The 25,907-nt window shown below is 38.1% G+C and overlaps 1 protein-coding gene across 1 annotated transcript in view; it reads right to left on the bottom strand.

Annotated features, from left to right (window-relative positions):
- The window catches only part of LOC126191530 (39S ribosomal protein L13, mitochondrial), a 40,435-nt gene extending 19,551 nt beyond the window's left edge, over positions 1-20,884 (bottom strand). Inside the window, exons 1-2 of the mRNA XM_049932433.1 lie at positions 20,521-20,884; positions 6,228-6,351 (exon numbers count right to left, since the gene is read on the bottom strand). Coding sequence (XP_049788390.1) covers positions 6,228-6,351; positions 20,521-20,544 — 148 coding nt within the window. The 5' untranslated portion in view covers positions 20,545-20,884. The remainder of the gene's footprint in view (positions 1-6,227; positions 6,352-20,520) is intronic.
- Positions 20,885-25,907: the final 5,023 nt, after the last annotated feature.

Below are 25,907 nucleotides of genomic sequence, written 5' to 3' on the forward strand. Positions count from 1 at the left end.
TCCACTTTTTCCATCTGCCTTGTTTTCATGCTTCCTGGTGATGTTTCAGCTGACATTAGGTGACTTGCACTGCAGTAACAGGATGCCTGAGTAAATGTTCGCAGAGTACACTGATATGTTGTTAATTTATGGTGAAGCTTGCCGCAATGGAAAATAAGCTCATCTGTACCATGAGTACAATCCAAATTGTATGACTCCATTTCATCCCATGTTAGCCAGAGTAGAACAATGGCTGCAGGAACGTGGAAATTTAACAAGCGACAGAAGAACTGTGGTGCTCCAAGAAAGCGGTGCACTGTAGTAATGGAAGAGGAAGTGCTTCATCAGGTGGAAGAGAACCCATCAACAAGCACTTAAGCCGCTGTTTGTGACTTGCATGTGTCTCAATCATCTGCTGGCATGTTTTGCAAGAACAGCAACTCCACACATATCATCTCCACAAGGTACATGCCGTGCTCCCAGTGGATTTTGTGCCACATGTCAATTTCTGTACTTGGTTTTCACACCACTGTGTGGATTTTCCTCAGTTTCCAAGGCAAAGTTTGTACACCGATAAAGCATATTTCAACAGGGAAAGTGTTCTGAACACTCAAAATAGCCACATTTGGGATTAAGAAAAACCCAAACCCAAATGTATATGAAGATTTCAGCACACCTTCAGCATCAATGTCTGGGCAGGTATCTGCAATGGTCATGTGACTGGGCCATACATCCTTCCTCCCCACCTAACAAGTGTCATGTACTTGATATTCCTGCAAGAAGTGCTCGCAGAATTTTTGGAAGATGTTCTATTGGACATTTCAGCATGAACTGTAGTTCCAGCATGGCAGCACATTTTTCGGTTCACATCCAAAACCACCTGAACACTGTCTACGGGGACAGGTGGAATGATTGAGATGGACCACATGTTTGGCCACCACGACTCCCAGATTTAATCCCTTGGTACTTTTTCTTGTGGGGTCACATGAAGAGTCTTGTTTATGCGACCCCTGCCTAATCTGAGGAAGAACTGGTTGTACAGATTATGGCTGTGGCAGAAGTGATTAACCGTACACTATGCATGTTGGGCAGAGTTTATGTGAACTTATTGCGCAGATACACTGTGCGCTCTGAACCTGGCGGTTGTCCTATCGAACAGCTGGTGTAGAATCACAGTGAATAGGAGTGAAATTTACACATCTTTTTTTCCTTGTAACATGGAAACTAACTGTTTCCAGACATGGTTTCCTAAGTGAAACTTGATCTATTAAGTCCCTTCTGCAACCTCTTAGAAGTGTGTAACATTAACTGTGAAAGAACCTGTATATTGTAAACCAAAAGAACTCTATCATGCTTGTTTTGGGTATTCCTTAAATTCTTTACATCTGTTGAGCTGAGTTTTCCAGGTCCTGTGTTTGTTGTATTAATGTTTATTTTTATACAGAAAATTTTGTCATTGGTCAAAAATGTCATAATGTGAGAGCACATAATATATTCCATAATGCTGCGACACATATAGAGCTACACAGGGTATTTCGGTAAGAGCATGCAAAAATGTAACAGGATATAGAGAATGGTCTGCTGAATAATTTAAGGTAGGGAATGTGGGACTGGAGAAGCCACGTTAGGGTGATGTGGAAGAAAACTTGTCTACCATTTTGTCTAGCATTACTGTTTTCCAGCTTATTTACAACTAACATGCATACAAGTTTACATCCACTGTGCTGTTTATTTGCATGTACATTCTTTAGTTCCTACAAGGAGACAATGAGGATGAGCCTAATTACTAGGAAATCATGAGGCAGGTTTTGTTTACTTTACTTGTCCATCTCTGTTGTATCGTGTTTACATTGTTCAATGACAGAACAATTATGACTCAATGACAGACCCATTCATTACTCTTCGCTACTCACAGAAAACATAGAATACAATATGATGGAGGAGTACCAGTACAGTTTCACAGAACTCACTGACATGCACCTTGCGCGTGGGGAAGTATGTTGCAATGCTCTCGCTGCTGAAAGGCCGTACAGGGAATGATTTCCTAACAGGCATTATCCATCTTGATAAGTGTTTATTTCTCTTGATCGATGGGGAGTCTGGTTCATTGGAAAGAAGAAAAGAGGGACCTGGCAACATGAGGACCTTTTGCACTTGGGTCAATCCATTTCAAATCACCCAGACAATGTATCTCAAATATTTTTTATTTTTCTGAAATTTTTTATCGTGTGTTTCCTATAGATTGTCACAAAACACTGCTTGAAAAAAAATCATAAGCCATACTTTTTTCCGGCAGACATTTTTAAACTGGCAGTTGGGCAAATTTTAATGGAAAATGAAGTTTGCAGAAAGTTTAATTGCCAAGTTATTTTAAAAGATATCATAATAATTGAAAAACCAGTGGGTTTGATATGAAAAGAATTTCAGGTATACATTTTTAAAAAAATTTTCTATCTTGCATGAGAATCAGTCAAACTCTTTCTGCAAAGACTCGCAAAAAATGATTAATTGTTACTTTTTAAGACCATAAATTTTTATGAAGGAAGAGAGAATCACTAATAATATGTTATTTCTGTGTATATTACTTACTTAATTAGCTGCAGTATAAGTTTTAGTCCTAAGAATGCACTCCTGTTTTTCTAGATCTTTTAAAAAATGGCCGAAAACCATTTAACTTGAATTTTCACAGGTCAGTTGGGTCATTCCATGTCAGTTCAATCAGGGGCTCCAGCTCATAGTCTCAGATTTGACTGAAATTCAGTACACTAATTCTACCATGTGTGGAACATTCGTGTACACAGTATTAGTTTCCCCTGCCAATTAGTTCCAGAATTATGAGTTGTGAAAGAAGGTGGTGAGACCCAGAAATTGCAACCCTCATCTGGCAATCTATCTTCAGACCCAACTTCAGGTCTTCATAACTTTGGAACTTTTCTGCACAGTCCAGTGAAATTTTTACAACCCAGTAACATCCATTTAGAGAACACACTTCATGAATCAAAACACCAACAACATAATTCTGAGGGAAAATAAAAAATTCCAAAATGTGATTAAAAAAATGTAATACGTTAAAAGGTACATATTGTAGGAGCCCTCCATGCCAAATATAATTCACTCAAAAAGGGTATAAATTTTTTTGTGGTAAGCTTAATGTGGCCTAAACACACACAGAACTCATCATGCCCATATCAGTTACACAAACAGAGTTACATGCACACAAAAATAAAAAAAATTCAAAAATTACCTGAAAAACATGGATTTTCGAAGCGTGGTAGCACAAAAGGGACAAGTAGTATCCAAGCTAAATTTCACACACTGCATAAGTAGACCACGTTATTGCAAGACATTTGTGTACAATGGAAGTTGACAGATGTATTTGGTGATGTGGCCATTGTTCCACAACACAATTTTGTAAAAACATATCGTAAACTGTTCTGGCTCTTCTTATCCTCTCCCACAACTGTTTAATCACTAAGCAACAACATATAGACAGGTTAACACAACCTATCATTAATGTTTACTGCACCTTAACTGCTAAAAACCAGTTGATTGTGCTTTGAAGTTTTTGCAAGATTTTCCTATTAGTATAAAGAACATTCTGTAAATTTCCACTTGTTTTCATTCAGTCCCTTTTTAGAAACTGAGCTGTGAAAATTTACGTTAAAAGGTTTTCTGACATTTTTGAAAAGCTCTAGAAAAAACAGGAGTGCATTCTCAGGACTAAAACTTGTACTGCAGGTATTATGTAAGTAATCAACAAAGAAACAATGTATTATTAGTGAGTCTCTCTTCCTTCGTAAAAATTTATGGTCTTGAAGAGAAAGAACTGACAAAATTTTTTCCGAGTCTTTACAGAAAGAGTTTGCCTGACTCTCCTACATGATAGAAAAATGTATGCCTGAGGTTCATTTCATGCTGAACACACTGGTTTTTGAATTATTCTGATATCTTTCAAAATTAACTTAGCAATTAAACTTTCCGCAAACCTCATTTTCCATTTTAAAATGTCCGAGAGAAAAAACTATGGCTTATAATGTTTTTCAAGCAGCGTTTTGCGATTGTCTACATATATGGTACACATGATTTTTTTTAAAAAATCAGGAAAATAAAAAATGTTAGCAACAAATTTTATTTATATTGGGTGATCTGAAATGGATTGACCCACACTCGATTTTGAAGAGGAGGTGCTGGAACGTGCAGTACTCATTGTATTGCATGTGAAATGGGCACTGCACATACAAGCCTGTGGCAAGTACTCTTAGAACAATAATTATACCCATATCAGCCACAACAAGTCGATGCAATGTGACTAACTTCGCACCATGGGACACATTGTGGCAGTGGTTGCTCCAACAATGGACTGATCGACCATATTTCCTCCAAATTGTGCTCTTTACTGATGAGGTCTTATTTGATCGTGGTGGTCTTTCGAACAGCAGGAATAGCTATGTTTGGCATGAGGAAAACCCTCATGCTGCAGTAGAGCCACACCATCAAGTACATTTTGATGTGAACGTCTGGGCTGGCATTGAAGTTAACAATCTCACTGGGCCTTATCTTCTACCGGGCCATCTAAATGGCCACCTGTACTTGAGGTTTGTGCAAAAGAGTTCTACCTGAGTTGTTGGACAATGCATCCTTCACTGTACATGCAACGATGTGGATACAACACGATAGTACAATGCCTCACTTCAGTGTGGATGTTCGCACCCATCTCAATGCTGTATTTCTTGGTCATTAGATTGGAAGGGGAGGCCCTATTCCATGGCCTGCAAGGTCACCTGACCTGAATCCTCTTAATTATTTCCTATGGGAATATCGTAAGTCACTTGTGTACAAGATCCCAGTGGATACGGAGATGGAATTAGTTGCCAGAATTGTAGCTGCCTGTGATGCGATTTCAAATACACCAGGGATATTTGTCAGGGTGCGTCAGAATCTTGTTTGCTGATGTCATGCTTGCATTGAGGCTGATGGCCATCAATTTCAGCACATTTTGTAAGATACAGTACACATGGTATGGTCATCGTGTCAGTGATGCTATTTGAAATTAACTGTAACATAAAGAAAAAAGTATGCAGTAATGTGATTTTATTCAAATTATCTCCTGAAGCTGGTTTCTCTAACCCCAGGTTCCTACCTCAAACCGTTCAGTAGAACATCTTCTATGTTCTGTTAAATTTTTGCATGCTCTTTCAGAAACACCCTGCATAATTAAGTGCACCTGTCCAATGGCCTTTTCCAAAATGGGAATGACATACATTTCTCTCCAACCACTTGGCAACCTCTGTTGCTCCAGAAACTATGACAGACTGCTGCTAGAAGGGAACCAAGTTCTTTTGCACGATCTCTGTAGAATCCTAAACATATCTGCTCCACATGTCTTTCCACTATCAAGCAATTTTAGTTGCTTTTTTTATTTGAATCTCAATATCTTCCATTCTGGCATTCGTGAGATGACTGAAAGGAGGCAGCCTATTACCATCTTCCCTGGAGAAACTTTCAGAAGATCAAATTCATTATTTTGGTCTTCTATCTGTCATATTCTGCTTCACTGGTAGATTATTTTGATCCACTGACAGACGTTGAGGACCAAAACTTCTTAGCAGTTTTGACTTAACAGTCAAATTTGTTATAAGTGCATCAAAAATACATAACATTTGTGTGGTTCTTGACATCTGCATGATCCTCAACCATGTGAAGCCAGCAGAACTAACTGCTTTGTTAGAGACACTGTTGATACATTATGATTACATTGTCCCTCACGTCTCTCCAGGCTCTTCAAGCTCTGACCATAACTTTTTTTTTTAATCACTGTTGTACTCTGCCTTCATTGTGTTCCTTTCCACGAGAATCAAACATTCCAACACACCAACAGCAAGTAGGCAAAACTGGAAGCTTCCTTCTTCTGGTTATTTTTATATCCATCACTTACACATAACTCTATTACAGCCCAATATCATTTACAAACATTTTGACTGAGATTCAGCAGCAGCTTTTACCTCAACTGATTAATGTATAACTTCACTTGTTCCACACTTGTGAAGGCACTCTTTCATGATGATATTTACAGTACATGATGTGTGACTGAATGAAGAAGTTAATCCAGAGTAGTGTCCAAGTAATGAAATAAAAGATTAAACCAAAAACAGTAGTTCAAAATTCCCATAGTTTGGTCTTTCATTCTGGTATACATATCTGTACCACATAACGACTTGTCACTACAAAACAACACTAAAATTACTTACTCATAGGATGATATATTGGCTTATTCAGACCACAAAGATATTTTTTGATCATCTGGGCAGATTCAAATGGGTTCTGCCATGTAGCATCAAAAACATGCCACACACGTGCAAATGTGGCCCACTGCTGTAAATGTAAGAAAAAAAACTAGTTTATTCACCTTTAATTTTCTATTTGGACTGTATTTAAAAGTACTGTTTTCATTACCTTGGTGACTTTTTAAAATTTAGGTTGTATTATCAAGGAATAATGTTATGCCTAATGTTCTGTGTTCTGGAGTGGCATATATTTACATAGTGTGTTCATTTAAAGGTGTTTAAAATTTTCCACATTTACAGTTTAGAAAAATATAAGTACTTTGAACACTTTACAGTTAGTGATACAAAGAGCTGTTAATGGTAATTAATAATTGGCTTTTGATTATGTGTACTGGAGCAGGAATGGAAATTTAGATGTTAACACCTATGACTGTGGTTTAAAATCCGAAAAATTGGAAGTCAACAAAGAAGTGCACATTGTCCATGAAAGCTTGCACTATACAAATATCTTTTATCATTACTATTACACTATGTTATACAGCTTCTAATTACAAGAAAACTGTACACATCGCCTTTCTCAAATATTTATAGGGAGAGAATCAAATATTAGTATTCTTAGAACACCAGTAAAGTACATAAAAAACTCATCATGGCTGAAAAGGAATAACACATGTCAACTACTGCGAATACACATGTCAATGGAAAAATGTCTGAAGCCTTTTTATTTATGAGCTGAGAAGGAGAATAAAATATCTGTACTATAACCAACATCACATAACTACTGAAAGTAAAAATCTTCTGACTTGTTAGGCCATGTCATATTTCTATAACACAACGTTCTTTGAACCAACTCAAATTAATCAGCACAATACACAGTATTCATCATCTGGGTAATCCCCCCCCCCCCCCCAAAAAAAAAGAGTCACTGTTTCAAATAAACATGCGCTGATGAAAAACAGCTGTTTCTAGATTTGCACTTCCACAAAGAGATCTGTGATGAGAAACTGTTTCGCTTGGGGTCAACCAATGCTTCAATCCGTGACATAACAACAATGTGGTGTGTGACTTCATATATTGGAGATGTGTTTGAAAATTGACATGCAAGTACAGAACACTCTGAAGGACGTGTGTCACTTGAGGTTGCACTCTCTTGCAATAAATATCAAGACCAGGAAAGTTACTGGGCTTGTTGTTATTTGTAAAAAGTTGTTGCTTGTGTCAGTTGTATGACAGATCCAATACTACAGTTTAACAGCCTTATTTTGACAGGCTAGATGCGTGATACGCTAAGCACAGTAACTTTCAAAGGAAAGTTTGGTATATTGACAGCACATATTAAACGTAAAAAAAGCGAAAACTACAGTGGCTCCTTCTCGTAGCAGTGATGGTATTATGTGGTGCTGTTAAGAGGACAACTTGGAAAGATCATTTCAGTAGGGAATCTGCTTCGAAAAAATAAGGGCAGGTGTACTAGCAATGTTGTTTATTTGACTATTCTCTTTCTTATTGCACATCTGAGTTGTTTTGTGCCCATGAAACAAATGTCATAAATTTCTATTTTATCAGTTGGCAGCAATAGGTTTAAGATGGCTACCCATCAGCTAATTTGTGTATCCTTAATTAGTAAATCTTCAAGTGGAACAACTGCATACCTGTGGTGTGATACACAGAAAGTGGTTCTAGTTTCTGAAAATAGCAGGTATAAATATTGACAGGAATGGGGGAAAGAAGTACAGTAGAAGAAGAATGGGTAGCTCTGAGGGATGAAGTAGTGAAGGCAGCAGAGGATCAAGTAGGTAAAAAGACGAGGGCTAGTAGAACTCCTTGGGTAACAGAAGAAATACTGAACTTAATTGATGAAAGGAGAAAATATAAAAATGCAGTAAATGAAGCAGGCAAAAAGGAATACAAACGTCTCAAAAATGAGATCGACAGGAAGTGCAAAATGGCTAAGCAGGGATGGCTAGAGGACAAATGTAAGGATGTAGAGGCTTATCTCACTAAGGGTAAGATAGATACTGCCTACAGGAAAATTAAAGATATCTTTGCAGAAAAGAGAACCACTTATGTGAATATCAATGGAAACCCAGTTCTAAGCAAAGAAGGGAAAGCAGAGAAGTGGAAGGAGTATATAGAGGGTCTATACAAGGGCGATGTACTTGAGGACAATACTATGGAAATGAAAGAGGATGTAGATGGAGATGAAATGGGAGATACGATACTGCGTGAAGAGTTTGACAGAGCACTGAAAGACCTGAATCAAAACAAGGCCCCAGGAGTAGACAACATTCCATTAGAACTACTGATGGCCTTGAGAGAGCCAGTCCTGACAAAAATCTACCATCTGGTGAGCAAGATGTATGAGACAGGGGAAATACCCTCAGACTTCAAGAAGAACATAATAATTTCAATCCCAAAAAAAGCAGGTGTTGACAGATGTGAAAATTACCGAACTATCAGTTTAATAAGTCACAGCTGCAAAATACTAACGCGAATTCTTTAAAGACGAATGGAAAAACTAGTAGAAGCCAACCTTGGGGAAGATCAGTTTGGATTCCGTAGAAATACTGGAACACGTGAGGCAATACTGACCTTACGACTTATCTTAGAAGAAAGATTAAGGAAAGGCAAACCTATGTTTCTAGCATTTGTAGACTTAGAGAAAGCTTTTGACAATGTTGACTGGAATACTCTCTTTCAAATTCTAAAGGTGGCAGGGGTAAAATACAGGGAGCAAAAGGCTATTTACAATTTGTACAGAAACAAGTTGGCAGTTATAAGAGTCAAGGGACATGAAAGGGAAGCAGTGGTTCAGAAGGGAGTGAGACGGGGTTCTAGCCTCTCCCCGATGTTATTCAATCTGTATATTGAGCAAGCAGTGAAGGAAAAAAAAGAAAAATTCGGAGTAGGTATTAAAATCCATGGAGAAGAAATAAAAACCTTGAGGTTTGCCGATGACATTGTAATTCTATCAGAGACAGCAAAGGACTTGGAAGAGCGGTTGAATGGAATGGATAGTGTCTTGAAAGGAGGATATAAGATGAACATCAACAAAAGCAAAACGAGGATAATGGAATGTAGTCAAATTAAGTCGGGTGATGCTGAGGGAATTAGATTAGGAAATGAGACATTTAAAGTAGTAAAGGAGTTTTGCTATTTGGGCAGCAAAATAACTGATGATCGTCGAAGTAGAGAGGATATAAAATGTAGACTGGCAATGGCAAGGAAAGCGTTTCTGAAGAAGAGAAATTTGTTAACATCGAGTATAGATTTAAGTGTCAGGAAGTCGTTCCTGAAAGTATTTGTATGGAGTGTAGCCATGTATGAAAGTGAAACATGGACGATAAATAGTTTAGACAAGAAGAGAATAGAAGCTTTCGAAATGTGGTGCTACAGAAGAATGCTGAAGATTAGATGGGTAGATCACATAACTAATGAGGAGGTACTGAATAGAATTGGGGAGAAGAGGAGCTAGTAGCACAACTTGACTAGAAGAAGGGATCGGTTGGTAAGACATGTTCTGAGGCATCAAGGGATCACCAGTTTAGTACTGGAGGGTAGAATGGAGGGTAAAAATCGTATAAGAGACCAAGAGATGAATACACTAAGCAAATCCAGACGGATGTAGGTTGCAGTAGGTACTGGGAGATGAAGAAGCTTGCACAGGATAGGGTAGCATGGAGAGCTGCATCAAACCAGTCTCAAGACTTAAGACCACAACAACAACAACAAATATACTCAGCATGCATATTTTATTAACACATTTATAGCTTATAACCATATAATTTTGTGTTCAAATTAATGATATGAATATAATAGAGGGAAACATTCCACGTGGGAAAAATATATTTAAAAAGAAAGATGATGAGACTTACCAAACAAAAGCGCTGGCAGGTCGATAGACACACGAAACAAACACAAACATACACACAAAATTCTAGCTTTCGCAACCAACGGTTGCCTCGTCAGGAAAGAGGGAAGGAGAAGGAAAGACAAAAGGATATGGGTTTTAAGGGAGAGGGTAAGAAGTCATTCCAATCCCGGGAGCGGTCTTTTTAAATATAATTTTGAGTTCAATTACACAAAATCAACTGTCCTGCATCTGACAAAAATAACGTTATACGATTCAAGCTTCATCCAGGGAAAAATGTTCAAATTGAGGGTTGCTCTCTTTCATAAGATAGGAGTGGAACTATTGACATATGACTGCTATGGTTCAATTGTGTGTTCACTATAGTTATATATGTCTTAATTTCACTTTTGTCCCACACGTGACATCATATGCATAAAGGGACCAAACTGCAGAGGTCATCGGTCCCTTTTTCCAAAATACTAAAAATATCCACAGAGAATAAAAATGTTCAACAGAATAGGAGACAGACGACACAGAATAAAAGAAACATAGACAAGGACCAGACAAAACAAAATAAAATCACACGGAGTATGACAGTGGGTGGCCGACCATAGGAACAAAAAAGGAAAAGCCAACCACCGAAAACACATTAAAAACTTGGTTTAAAACCGTAGGCCAAATGCCAGAATCAACACAAAACAAAATAAAACAGAAACACTCAGATTAAACAATAAAAACCCCCTGCCCGAATAAAACGTAAAAGTAAGTCAGCCATAACAGGGTCATCAGATAAAAGAGCAGGGAGCGTATCAGGCAGCGCAAATGTCTGCCTGACCACAGCTAAAAGGGGGCAGGCCAACAAAATGTGGGCCACTGTCAAAGCCGCCCCGCAGCGACATACAGGAGGGTCCTCCCGGCGCAGTAAATAACTGTGTGTCAGCCGGGAGTGGCCAATGCGGAGCCGACAAAGGACGACTGAGTCCCTGCGGTTGGCTCGCATGGATGACCGCCATACAGTCGTCGTCTCCTTAATAGCACGGAGTTTATTGGCCGTGATCCGATCGCGCCATTCAGCGTCCCAAAGCGCAAAAACTTTTCGGCGGAGGACTGCTACTAATTTTACTTAAATAATGCTATAAGAGTATGAATTTACTACTTTCTATCCATATTTAGCTTCAGCCACAGGCAAACAATTTAATTTAAGATGGTCATAGGTCTAATTTGGTTTGTGTTTTGACATAAACAGCATATCAACCAAATGTCCAAAAGTGCAGCCAGGATGAGGAAAATGAGAAGTCATAACAAAGAAAAAAAAATCCAGATTTAGAATGAAGAAAATAAAAGCATAAATTAAATTATAAAACATTAAAAAGAATACCGATGTCCTCAGACATTCAGGAAGGATTTACCAAAACATACCCAGGCACTTTCCACAACCCTTAGAAAAAGATAGCTGTACTTGAAGGACTGGCAAAGAAAACTGACCAGGCTCTTGCACATGTAATGCACAAGAAAATGACCACTTATTAAAATAAAGATTATTTCCAAATTGCCAAGTTCTTCTTCTCCATGATACTGTATACACTTGTCCAGGGATGATAGACTGTATGTGTGATTGGAAAGAAACAAATTTTTCAGGAATATTATCCGAGAATGTTTTTACGAGAAGCCCTCCAGATCTTTATGGAAGAATGTAGCACAGATTTACATATAGGCTTTTCAAGTTTTGCTTCTTGATATCATAGAATGTTCAACTTTTGAAGTGTATTCATCCGGGCCAATGCAAGTGAAGATTCCTGAGAACTTCATTTTGAAGTTGAAGAGTTGGCAATATCACTTCAGTGATGACTCCTGGAATTTTCACTTGAGTGATACTGCTTTAAATTCTAATTGTTGGCAAAATAAATGTTCCCCAAGCAGTTCCGGGAGTAAACTTGTGGCGTCAAGTGAGCCTGAAATGCAATAAAATGGAGAAAAGAAGATACTTTGAGGTCTCAGCTTCTCTGTAAGGAAGGGTATCTGGGAGAATTGTCTGACTGGCACATAGAACAATTCTCTAAAATGCTGCATCACGTGAACATTAAAGGCATTCAGCATACAGACTCTGACAAGGATAAAAGAATACAAAGTGAGAAGGTAGGTTCTGCTATGTCATTCTCTTGCGAGTATCAAAATGAGATTCATGGTGCACGGTAATCTAGAAGAAATGTTCTTTTATTACTGCAGTTACATTCTATAAGGGAAAATGTAAAACTTATTTGATACCGTATGTTCAAATACTCCTCAGAAGGACAAAGAAACAATATTTGTCTCTATGAATAAACTCTATGATACAATTTGCCAAAATAAATTTGAATCTGATTCTGAAGAGGTGGTAGTGAGGGTCCATCCTCAGAATTTAAAAAATTGATTCACAGTTACACTTCTTGATTTTTTTTGTTTGCAAAGCATTCCAAGAAATTTACTTGGAAATATTTTGCCACTTCACATGGAAAAGGTGTTGCAGATAGAGTGGGTGGCAATGCAAAGCATCTTGTACGCCAGAAGAGCATGGCCCAAGGAGAGGAAGCAACCATTGTTCAGTCTGCCAAGAATTTCTACAAACTTGCACCTGAAGTTTTCAAAAATACTACCATACCCTGTATGGATCAGGAGACGTTAAGCTAAACACTGAACAAGAGAAACCTTGGAAAAACATTCCTGAAATATCACAGTGTCATGTGACTGAAATAGATGAAAAAGTAATAATTTGTACAAAGAGTACCTTAGATGATGATGCAATTTTCTCTTCTATGCACAATCAATATGACAGTTGGTCTGTTGGAGATTGGGTAATTGAGTCATACAATGGACAAAAATATCCTGGACAGATCCATAAAACTGACTCCGAGGGATCAAGATAACAGTTATGGACAAAGCTGGCCCAGGTACCTTCAAATGGTCAGTTCTCCCTGACAGCATTTATTACAATGATATTGAAATTCTGAAGAAGATTACAATGCTACAACTTGTAAACAACCATGGACGTTACTGTTTTACGGAATACATTTAATTGCCACTGTTTTATATTATCTGCTTTCATTTCATATTAAACTGAACCTAACATCCTTAAAAAAAATTTACTTTTAAATGTAGCTTTCTGTTTATGTTGGAATCTTTACTAAATAAATCTGTTAAGACAGGTGACATTTTTTTCAAAATTGTATTCTACAATTTCTTTCCTCACTAGATCACACACAAGTTGCATAAGCAATACATATGTAGTCTTGCAATACAGTTAACATTTCATAATATTAATACTTGTTCCTTACATCATGAATATCATATTTTGCAATGATGTGGTGCGTGTCAGTTTAACTTAAGTTTTCTTTACAAAATACCTTTTTTCAGTTACTTCTTCACCTCTAAAAATTCGTCCTTCGAGTAGGAGTTGTCAGTCAGAAATTCTTTTAATTTGTTTCTAAATGTTGGTTGGCTATCACTCAGACTTTTAATGGTATTTGGCAAATGACCAAAGATTTTTGTGGCAGCATAATACACCTCTTTCAGTGCCAAAGTCAGATGTAACCCATAATAGTGAATATCATCCTTTCTTGTAGTGTTGTACCAAGCACTTTACTATTATTTTTTAATTAGGTTGGGTTATTAATAATAAATTTCATAATTGGATTTGTGTATAGCAAAGGTACTGTGAACATCCCAAGTTCCTTAAATAAATGTCGGCAAAGTGATCTTGGGTGGGCTTCAGCTTTTACTCTGATTACACACTTTTGGGCAATGAATACTTTTTCTCTTAATGATGAATTACCCCAAAATATGATGCCATAAGAAAGCAATGAATGACAACAGGCATATTAAACTAATTTACTGATACATTTATCACCAAAATTAGCAATAATCCTGATTGCATACGTAGCTGAACTTAGCCATTTCAGCAGATCATCAATGTGTTTTTCCCAATTCAATTTTTCATCAATGCACACACCCAGAAATTTTGAATATTCTGCCTTAGCAACAGACTTCTGCTCTGAGTCTATACTTATCAATAGTGTTATGCCATTTATTGTACAGAATTGCATGTACTGTGTTTTCTCAAAATTTAGTGAGAGTCCATTTGCAGAGAACCACTTAATATTCCTCAATACATGATTGACAATTTCCTTCAATGATTTTTGTTCGTTGTGTGTGATTACTATACTTATATCGCCAGCAAAAAGAAAGTCGCTTTGCATCTTCATGAATACAGAGTGGCAAATCATTAATATATATTAAGAACAAAAAGGGACCCAAGAGTGAATCCTGTGGGACACTATTCTTGATACCTCCCCAGTTAGAGGACTGCTGATTTTTGCAGACTATCATTACTATTAATTTCACCCTTCTACATTCTTCTAGTTAAATATGAATTAAAACATTTGTGCACTGCCCCACTTACACCACAATACTTAAGCTTCTCTACAAGAATTTTGTGATTCACACAGTCAAAAGCCTTTGACAGACCACAAAATATCCCAATGGGTGATGTTCGGTTATTCAGAGCATTTAATATTTGATGTCCCTAAGCCTTTCTGAAAGCCAAACAGATATTTTTTTAGTACTTCACTTTTACAAATGTGTGTTGCTACTCTTGAATACATTGCTTTTTCAAGAATTTTGGATAAAGCTGTCAGAATTGAAATTGGGCAGTAGTTGTTAGCATCGACCTACTCCCTTTTTTTTTATGGAATAGGTTAACAATAGCATATTTCAGTGTATCTGGGAAAATGCCCTGTTTCAATGAGCTACTACATATGTGGCAGAGTCTTACTTATTTGTTGGGAACAAGTTTTTAGTACTCTGCTGGAAATGCCATCAATTCGATGCGAGCTTTTACTTTTGAGTGAATTGATTGTTTTCCTAAATTCAGTAACAGTGGTGGGTTGAAATTCAATTTTATCGAATTGCATAGGTATTGCCTCTTCCATATACTGCCTTACATTTTCTAATAAATTTCTAGATCTTATTTTCTCTGCAACACTTAAAAAATGACTAGGCCTATTAAAATGTTTTCTGCTTCTGACTCCTTGTTAACAAAGTTTTCACTGAGTTTGACAGAAATAAAATCTTCCTGTGCTCTCAGCCACCCTGTTTCCCTTTTAACAATATTCCAAATTGTTTTCATTTTATCATTATAGGTGCTAATCTCAGACATAATGCACATACTTCTGAACTTTTTAACAACTTTTCTAATACAGTGCAGTAACTTTTATAATGTTTCACTGTTTCTGGATCATTGCTCCTCCTAGCTATGAGATACATTTTCCTTTTCTGCCTACAAGATGTTTTTATGCCTTTAGTAAGCCATGGCTTTTTAGGTTTTTTTTTCTTTTTTTTTACAATTATATTTCACTGTTTTCTTAGGAAAGCTGTTTTCAGATATACTCACAAAGGTATCATGAAATAGGTTAAATTTTAAATTAGCATGAGGTTCCCTATACACCTCATCCCAGTCTAACTGTTGCAACCTTTCCCTAAAATTTACAATTGTTAATTGAATTCACTATTTTTGGGGACTGTTTTGTGCATTATTGTATGGAGCTATGTCATATACTGCAACTAGCTGTGGATCACGATCAGACTAACCATTCTTAACAGGAAAAAAATTTATTTGATTAAATTTATCTTGATCTGTAAAAACATTATCTATCAGTGTGCTGCTTTCCTGTACCAGCCAGGTAGGAAAATCAATAACTGACATCAAACTGAAAGAACCAAGCAATACTTCAAGGTCGAACTTTCTATGGGACTCTTTCAGTCTACACTGAAATACCCACAAACAATAATTTGTTTCCCTCTGTCTGACAGATAGCAAACAAAGAATCAAAGTTTTCCAAAAATAGATGAAAATTTCCCAATGGGGACCCTTACACGGCTACAATTAAAAAAGTACCATTATTTAGTATCTCCAGTACCTGCCTGTCTGAGCTTGTCATTAAGATTAATTCCATTAAACTGATCCTGTCACATAGCTGTGGCTTACCAGACGTGTACACAGTCCTGCATGTGAGACCTCTGTCTCATAAGTGAGAGAATTTTTTTTAATTTCCAGGACTCACAAATTTTAGCAGTACTTTGTTTATATGTGGAACACTCCACATCCTCAGCAAAACATGTCGTATTACAGGATCAGCAGAATTTTTGATTAAATCCTGACATGTGCATTTTGTATTCCATGCAATGTCCTGCATGTGACATCTATACAGAGCATTTATTCAAATTACGTAAAAGTACAAGCTGGTAATTTATTGTAAGAAAAATGGAAAATGTTCTGAGCAGTATGCAGTACTATTTTGATACTTTTAACAGTCAGTAACACATAACAATGTTTTATATGAACAAATAAATACTGTGTGACTGTCACACACCTGACAGCGGAATTCCAAAGATGAATTCAGTTTTATTTTATTTTATTTATTTATTTTTTTTTTTTTAATTTTTGAACATGTGAATTGATGTGTGTTGCTGGGCATTGTGGATTTCATTTAAGCTTCATAAGCAAATTGAAATTAACACATCTATGTTCATATTATCAACCTTGTTGTGTTTATTTTAGCAATTTAAGTTAAGTGACTGTATAAATATCAACATCCGTGTTTTTTTCACACCTGTGAATACTGCCATTTCATAATTTCGGATCGGAGCGTGGAATGTCAGATCCCTTAATCGGGCAGGTAGGTTAGAAAATTTAAAAAGGGAAATGGATAGGTTAAAGTTAGATATAGTGGCAATTAGTGAAGCTCGGTGGCAGGAGGAACAAGACTTTTGGTCAGGCAAATACAGGGTTATAAATACAAAGTCAAATAGGGGTAATGCAGGAGTAGGTTTAATAACGAATAAAAAAAAAATAGGAATGCGGGTAAGCTACTACAAACAGCATAGTGAACGCATTATTGTGGCCAAGATGTACACGAAGCCCACGCCTACTACAGTAGTACAAGTTTATATGCGAACTAGCTCTGCGGATGACGAAGAAATTGAAGAAATGTATGACGAAATAAAAGAAATTATTCAGATAGTGAAGGGAGATGAAAATTTAATAGTCATGGGTGACTGGAATTTGGTAGTAGGAAAAGGGAGAGAAGGAAACTTAGTAGGTGAATATGGATTGGGAGTAAGAAATGAAAGAGGAAGCCCCCTGATAGAATTTTGCACAGAGCACAACTTAATCATAGCTAACACGTGGTTCAAGAATCATAAAAGAAGGTTGTATACATGGAAGAAGCCTGGAGATACTGACAGATTTCAGGGGCAGATGTGGACTCTGACCACAATCTATTGGTTATGAACTGTAGATTAAAACTGAAGAAACTGCAAAAAGGTGGGAATTTAAGGAGATGGGATCTGGATAAACTGACTAAGCCAGAGGTTGTACAGAGTTTCAGGGAGAGCATAAGGGAACAAATGGAAGGAATGGGGGAAAGAAATACAGTAGAAGAAGAATGGGTAACTTTGAGGGATGAAGTAGTGAAGACAGCAGACAATCAAGTAGGTAAAAAGAAGATGGCTAGTAGAAATCCTTGGGTAACAGAAGAAATATTGAATTTAATTGATGAAAGGGGAAAATATAAAAATACAGTAAACGAAGCAGGCAAAAAGGAATACAAACGTCTCAAAAATGAGATCGACAGGAAGTGCGAAATGGCTAAGCAGGGATGGCTAGAGGACAAATGTAAGGGTGTAGAGGCTTATCTCACTAGGGGTAAGATAGATATTGCCTACAGGAAAATTAAAGAGACATTTGGAGAAAAGAGAACCACTTGTATGAATATCAAGAGCTCAGATGGAAACCCAGTTCTAAGCAAAGAAGGGAAAGCAGAAAGGTGGAAGGAGTATATAGAGGGTCTATACAAGGGCAATGTACTTGAGGACAATAATATGGAATTGGAAGAGGATGTAGATGAAGATGAAATGGGAGATATGATACTGCATGAAGAGTTTGACAGAGCACTGAAAGACCTGAGTCAAAACAAGGCCCCAGGAGTAGACAACATTCCATTAGAACTACTGACGGCCTTGGAAGAGCCAGTCATGAAAAAACTCTACCATCTGGTGTGCAAGATGTATGAGACAGGCGAAATACCCTCAGACTTCAAAAAGAATATAATAATTCCAATTCCATAGAAAGCAGATGTTGACAGATGTGAAAATTACCGAACTATCAGTTTAATAAGTCACAGCTGCAAAATACTAACGCGAATTCTTTAAAGACGAATGGAAAAACTAGTAGAAGCCAACCTTGGGGAAGATCAGTTTGGATTCCGTAGAAATATTGGAACACGTGAGGCAATACTGACCTTACGACTTATCTTAGAAGAAAGATTAAGGAAAGGCAAACCTATGTTTCTAGCATTTGTAGACTTAGAGAAAGCTTTTGACAATGTTGACTGGAATACTCTCTTTCAAGTTCTAAAGGTGGCAGGGGTAAAATACAGGGAGCAAAAGGCTATTTACAATTTGTACAGAAACAAGTTGGCAGTTATAAGAGTCGAGGGGCATGAAAGTGAAGCAGTGGTTCAGAAGGGAGTGAGACGGGGTTCTAGCCTCTCCCCGATGTTATTCAATCTGTATATTGAGCAAGCAGTGAAGGAAACAAAAGAAAAATTCGGAGTAGGTATTAAAATCCATGGAGAAGAAATAAAAACTTTGAGGTTTGCCGATGACATTGTAATTCTGTCACAGACAGTAAAGGGCTTGAAAGAGCAGTTGAACGGAATGGACAGTGTCTTGAAAGGAGGATATAAGATGAACATCAACAAAAGCAAAATGAGGATAATGGAATGCAGTTGAATTAAGTCGGGTGATGCTGAGGGAATTAGATTAGGAAATGAGACACTTAAAGTAGTAAAGGAGTTTTGCTATTTGGGGAGCAAAATAATAGATGATGGTCAAAGTAGAGAGGAAGTAAAATGTAGACTGGCAATGGGAAGGAAAGCGTTTCTGAAGAAGAGAAATTTGTTAACATCGAGTATAGATTTAAGTGTCAGGAAGTCGTTTCTGAAAGTATTTGTATGGCGTGTAGCCATGTATGGAAGTGAAACATGGACGATAAATAGTCTAGACAAGAAGAGAATAGAAGCTTTCGAAATGTGGTGCCACAGAAGAATGCTGAAGATTAGATGGGTAGATCACCTAACTAATGAGAGGGTGTTGAATGGGATTGGGGAGAAGAGAAGTTTGTGGCACAACTTGACTAGAAGAAGGGATCGGTTAGTAGGACATGTTCTGAGGCATCAAGGGATCACCAATTTAGTATTGGAGGGCAGCGTGGAGGGTAAAAATCGTAGAGGGAGACCAAGACATGAATACACCAAGCAGATTCAGAAGGATGTAGGTTGCAGTAGGTACTGGGAGATGATGAAGCTTGCACAGGATAGAGTAGCATGGAGAGTTGCATCAAACCAGTCTCAGGACTGAAGACCACAGTAACAACAACAATTTCAGCTATGTAGGTGGAGTGAATCTACTGATACATACATGATCAATTAACAGACTGCAGTGGAATACTTGTTTCTGACAGCAATAAAAGTGAAATGGAGATGTGTGTGACATGCAGACACTAATAAGTAGTCCCTGGATGATGGAATCCTTGTTGGGCATTACAAGGAAACGAAATGATGGTAACTGGAAACGGTAAAACAATGCTGAAGTGTACAGTTGAAAACTGCAATGCACGAATGATAACACCTGGTAATGATTAATCCACCTGGGTGTCAATAGTAGACCTAATACTTATGGCAACTTACAAAACTGGAAATATATATCGATTCACGAAGTCCAAAAAGGTAATTAAAAAAAATGGAAGGAAAATCGTGTTTTCCCCCAATTTCTGAACTTAAGGAAGCCTGCTTAACACATTCTTAATTTTTATTTTGCGAACTACATGCTCGAGTTAGATTATTCAACCGTGTATGTTAAGAGAAGACTGCCAACGCATCAGAAAGGGATTCAGCATCAACTAAGCATTGGCGCCTTGTAACAAGACCACCCTTGTTCACAAAGGTTGACAGACAACTTCATAGATGGCACACACAAGTTATTTGCAGACGTTAAGCTCAACTACATAGCGGTGGAATTCTCAGATAACTTTTTAACAGAAGATAGGTCGAAGAAATTAAATGACTGGTGTAGATAAGAGCAACTGACTATAAATTATTGAAACGTATTGTATCTTTCGTACTGTATGGTTTTGGTTCAGGGCTCATTGTATATCGGCTTTTATTGCAAGAGGTAACCATGAATTCCACCGGAACTATCTGTCATACCTACATATAGATTTTGTTTTCGAAGAAGTTGACATAGAAAGGCTACTAGTGCTACAATATATTTTAGTATATCACTAGAAATAACAGTTAAACAACAACTAACCTGCACTCTCTTATACACGCTCATATCTACAAATTGTACTTTAAAGGTAGAGTCATCTAATCTTCACTGTACTAGTGATGTACACTAGTTGGCAGCTACAAACGTTCAAAACGAAAATTCATAAACATGTTTTATTTTTATTATAATCTTCATACGTAGCACGACGTCGGTAACCTATTGACACAATACTAGCTGAAAATACAAGAATCGCTATGAGAAACAAATCACTTTTCACTTAAACTGAACATTACACACCACGCCACAGATAGACGCTTCCCAGTTCCCACGAACTCAAGTTACAAACATCGATTTATTCGATTGTTTTATATTTACTTATCTATGGATCAAGTGAGTGACGTAACTAAAATGAGTATGGTACAACTGGCGTTCGGCTGAAATCGACAGATTAAATATAGCGCCGACCGAACTTCACGCCGGATTCACACACGCAACTTATGCACGCATTTACTGAGACGTCAAACCGCGTGGCTTTGGTACCGAGAGCTAGAGTTCACACATGACGCTACAATTGCTGCGCAGTAGTACAGCTTTCAACGTAGCGTGAACTGATATCATCTGGGTTGCATTTACGTATTAGTGCATGTTATGACACTAGACCTGTGACAAGAGTTAAATATAAGGAAGATGAAACCTAAATGTTCGAACCGAAAATATATTTCGTACAGGGCTAAATCAGGTGTCACAAACGCATTTACAAGAGAAGTAACACTTACTTACTCCATGGCACTACGGTCCTCTGATGACCTTGGCCTCCTCAATCACAGATTTCCAGTCGTCTCGGTCTTCAGCAGACGTGCTGGTACTGCTTTCGGCTTCCACATCTTCCAGCCATCTCACACGTTGTCGTTCCCTCTTTCTCCCACCACCAGGATGTTCCATCATCAGCTTCTTCGGGAGCCATTCTTCTGTCTTATTAGGACACATCTGCATAGGCTAAAATTTGAAGAAGCCTATTGTAAATATTGCCTCCACGGTTTGTGGTTATTGATCTTACTGCATTCTCTAATACCAGATTGAATAGTACTGGGGATAATGGATTTCCCTGTCTTAGGCCTTCTTTCATTAGAAACGATCTCGACAGACATGGCTGAACTTTAACTTGGCTTCTGCTATTTTCCAGGGCCATCTCAGTTAATTTTATTAACTTCTTAGGAAATTTGAATGTCTGCCTTGTTTCCCACAGTGCTGGTCTTTTAACTCTGCCATAGGCCTACTTAAAATCTGTAAAGAGATGTTCTAATCATACACTAATATATTCGTAGGTCTTCTCCAGCATCATACGTCCTGTAAAGATATGCCCAGCTGTAGACCTCCTAGATCTAAAGTCTGCCTCGTACTCGCCTAGAATTCATTCTGCTCTTCTACTTACTCTCTTTGTTGTAGCAGTAGGATTTTGTAGACGATGCTCAGCAGAGATATTACTCGGTAGTTCTTCCACTGCATGCGTGATCCTTTCTTATGTATAGGGCAGATGGTCACTAACGTCCAGTCCTCTGGCATTTTCTCTGTTTCCTAGGCCATTGTAATTATTTTATGTATCCTCATTACTAATATTTCACCTCTGTGTTTTATCGTTTCCGCTGTTATGAGGTTGGATCCAGGAACTGTGTTATTCCTAAGTTACTTTATAATTTCTCTTAACTCTTCTATCGAGGGTGGTTCTGTGTCTACTACATCATCATAACCATCCACATCTTGTTCTCCTTCAGTTTCATCTCTAGACCTTTCATTTTTCTCTTCGCTTACGATGTGTCTGTTTGACAGTAACACTTCAAAATGTTGTGCTCATGTTTCTATTATTTTCCCTTTTCCAACTACCAGAGTGTCTGTCTCATCTTCCAGCATGTCCACCCTTGGCTTAATATCTTCTCTTTGTTTGTCCCACACCATAAAAGAATTTCTGCCCCTGCTTATTTTCAAAGTTCTTCTGTATTTCATCCATCCTTTCCCTTTCCTCTACTCTCTTTTTAGTCCATGCTGAATTCTTAGCTATCCTTCTCTTCTCTTTAAACATAGCCAAATTAGTTCATGTGGTCTCTGCAAGATTCTTTGTCGAGCTTGATTTCTATCACCCAGCGCCTTTGACATCTCTTCATCAAACCATCCGTTTCTTTTCTGCTTTCCTGTTTCTCCGAGTACCTCCTGGGCTGTTGTATTTAATGCTAACTTAGTTTTCTCCCACCGTACGTTGGTATCCTGTCCCTCCATCATGCTGATCTTTTGCAGCTTGTCTTGCACTTTGTTCCTATGCTCTTCCTCTTTCCTCTGGTGTTTAAGCATCTCCATATTGTAAACTTTACTCTTCTCCAACCAGCCCTTATGGCTTTTACAGCAATCCTGTGTAAAGTTTTGATTCTTACCAAAACATGGTCCGAGTCAATAACCGCTCCTCAGCAGCTGCTCACATCCAAAATATCTCAGGCATGCCGTCCATCTATCAGTACATGATCTATTAGTTTTCTTGTCAGTCCATCTGATGATATCCAAGTCTCCTTATGAATGTCTTTGTGTGGGAAGCACATACTTTTAATTACCAGTCCATTGCTAAAAGCAAATTCAGTCACTTTCCAACCATTGTTATTTGATTCCAGCTGTTTACTATGAAGTCCTACCACCAATTGGTTCTCTTTCTCTTTACATACCTTACCATTACAATCCCCCAGGATAATTTTGACATCATACTTCCATAGTTTATCATATACTTGCTCCAATTTTTCATAAAATTCTTCTTTCTCCTCTTCAGCTGCATCCTCCGTTGGTGCATGCGCACTAAACAGCGACAAGTTGGAGAATTTTCCCTTCAACCTCAATCGACATAATCTGGGACTTATTGTTTCGTATTCCATCATGCCCCCCATGAACCATGGACCTTGCCGTTGGTGGGGAGGCTTGCGTGCCTCAGCGATACAGATGGCTGTACCGTAGGTGCAACCACAACGGAGGGGTATCTGTTGAGAGGCCAGACAAACATATGGTTCCTGAAGAGGGGCAGCAGCCTTTTCAGTAGTTGCAGGGGCAACAGTCTGGATGATTGACTGATCTGGCCTTGTAACATTAACCAGAACGGCCTTGCTGTGCCGGTACTGCGAACAGCTGAAAGCAAGGGGAAACTACAGCCGTAATTTTTCCCGAGGACATGCAGCTCTACTGTATGATTAAATGATGATGGCGTCCTCTTGGGTGAAATATTCCGGAGGTAAAATAGTTCCTCATTCGGATCTCCGGGCGGGGACTACTCAAGAGGACGTCGTTATCAGGAGAAAGAAAACTGGCGTTCTATGGATCGGAGCGTGGAATGTCAGATCACTTAATCGGGCAGGTAGGTTAGAAAATTTAAAAAGGGAGATTGTAAGTAGGCTGTTTATGTTTTCTTATTGGCAACGTTACGTAGCGCTCTGTATGAAACACTGGCTGTGCTGTGTGCAGTCCGTGGCTAGTTTGCATTGTTGTCTGCCATTGTAGTGTTGGGCAGCGGCAGCTGGATGTGAACAGCGCGTAGCGTTGCGCAGTTGGAGGTGAGCCGCCAGCAGTGGTGGATGTGGGGAGAGAGATGGCGGAGTTTTGATAATTTGTAATACTGGATGTCAATTGTGAATATTAAGGTAAATACATTGTTTGTTCTCTGTTAAAATCTTTCATTTGCTAACTATCCCTATCAGTAGTTAGTGACTTCCGTAGTTTGAATCTTTTATTTAGCTGGCAATAGTGGCGCTCGCTGTATTGCAGTAGTTCGAGTAATGAAGATTTTTGTGAGGTAAGTGATTTCTGAAAAGTATAGTTTAATGTCAGTCAGGGCCATTCTTTTGCAGGGAACTTTGATAGTCAGATTGCGTTGCGCTAAAAATATTGTGTGTCACTTTAGTGAATGTTTGAGTACGTTCAGTTTTGCTCAGCTGTTTGAAAAGCAAATAGTGTAAGAGGTTTATCAGCACAGTCGTGTATAATTGTTCTAAGGGGACGTTTCAAGATAGATAGGTTAAAGTTAGATATAGTGGGAATTAGTGAAGTTCGGTGGCAGGAGGAACAAGACTTTTGGTCAGGTGATTACAGGGTTATAAATACAAAATCAAATAGGGGTAATGCAGGAGTAAGTTTAATAATGAATAAAAAAAGAGGAGTGCGGGTTAGCTACTACAAACAGCATAGTGAACGCATTATTGTGGCCAAGATAGACACAGAGCCCATGCCTACTACAGTAGTACAAGTTTATATGCCAACTAGCTCTGCAGATGATGAAGAAATAGATGAAATGTATGACGAGATAAAAGAAATTATTCAGGTAGTGAAGGTAGACGAAAATTTAATAGTCATGGGTGACTGGAATTCGTCAGTAGGAAAAGGGAGAGAAGGAAACATAGTAGGTGAATATGGATTGGGGGGAAGGAATGAAAGAGGAAGCCGCCTTGTAGAATTTTGCACAGAGCATAACTTAATCATAGCTAACACTTGGTTCAAGAATCATGAAAGGAGGCTGTATACATGGAAGAAGCCTGGAGATACTGACAGGTTTCAGATAGATTATATAATGGTAAGACAGAGCTTTAGGAACCAGGTTTTAAATTGTAAGACATTTCCAGGGGCAGATGTAGATTCTGACCACAATCTATTGGTTATGAACTGCAGATTGAAACTGAAAAAACTGCAAAAAGGTGGGAATTTAAGGAGATGGGACCTGGATAAACTGAAAGAACCAGAGGTTGTAGAGAGTTTCAGGGAGAGCATTAGGGAACAATTGACAGGAATGGGGGAAAGAAATACAGTAGAAGAAGAATGGGTAGCTTTGAGGGATGAAGTGGTGAAGGCAGCAGATGATCAAGTAGGTAAAAAGACGCGGGCTAATAGAAATCCTTGGGTAACAGAAGAAATATTGAATTTAATTGATGAAAGGAGAAAATATAAAAATGCAGTAAATGAAGCAGGCAAAAAGGAATACAAACGTCTCAAAAATGAAATCGACAGGAAGTGCAAAATGGCTAAGCAGGGATGGCTAGAGGACAAATGTAAGGATGTAGAGGCTTGTCTCACTAGGGGTAAGATAGATACTGCCTACAGGAAAATTAAAGAGACCTTTGGAGAGAAGAGAACCACTTGTATGAATATCAAGAGCTCAGATGGCAACCCAGTTCTAAGCAAAGAAGGGAAAGCAGAAAGTTGGAAGGAGTATATAGAGGGTTTATACAAGGGCGATGTACTTGAGGACAATATTATGGAAATGGAAGAGGATGTAGATGAAGTTGAAATGGGAGATATGATACTGCGTGAAGAGTTTGACAGAGCACTGAAAGACCTGAGTCAAAACAAGGCCCCGGGAGTAGACAACATTCCATTAGAACTACTGATGGCCTCGGGAGAGCCAGTCATGACAA

The sequence above is a fragment of the Schistocerca cancellata genome, chromosome 6 (assembly GCF_023864275.1).
Source record: "Schistocerca cancellata isolate TAMUIC-IGC-003103 chromosome 6, iqSchCanc2.1, whole genome shotgun sequence".
Classification (NCBI taxonomy): Eukaryota; Metazoa; Arthropoda; class Insecta; order Orthoptera; family Acrididae; genus Schistocerca; species Schistocerca cancellata.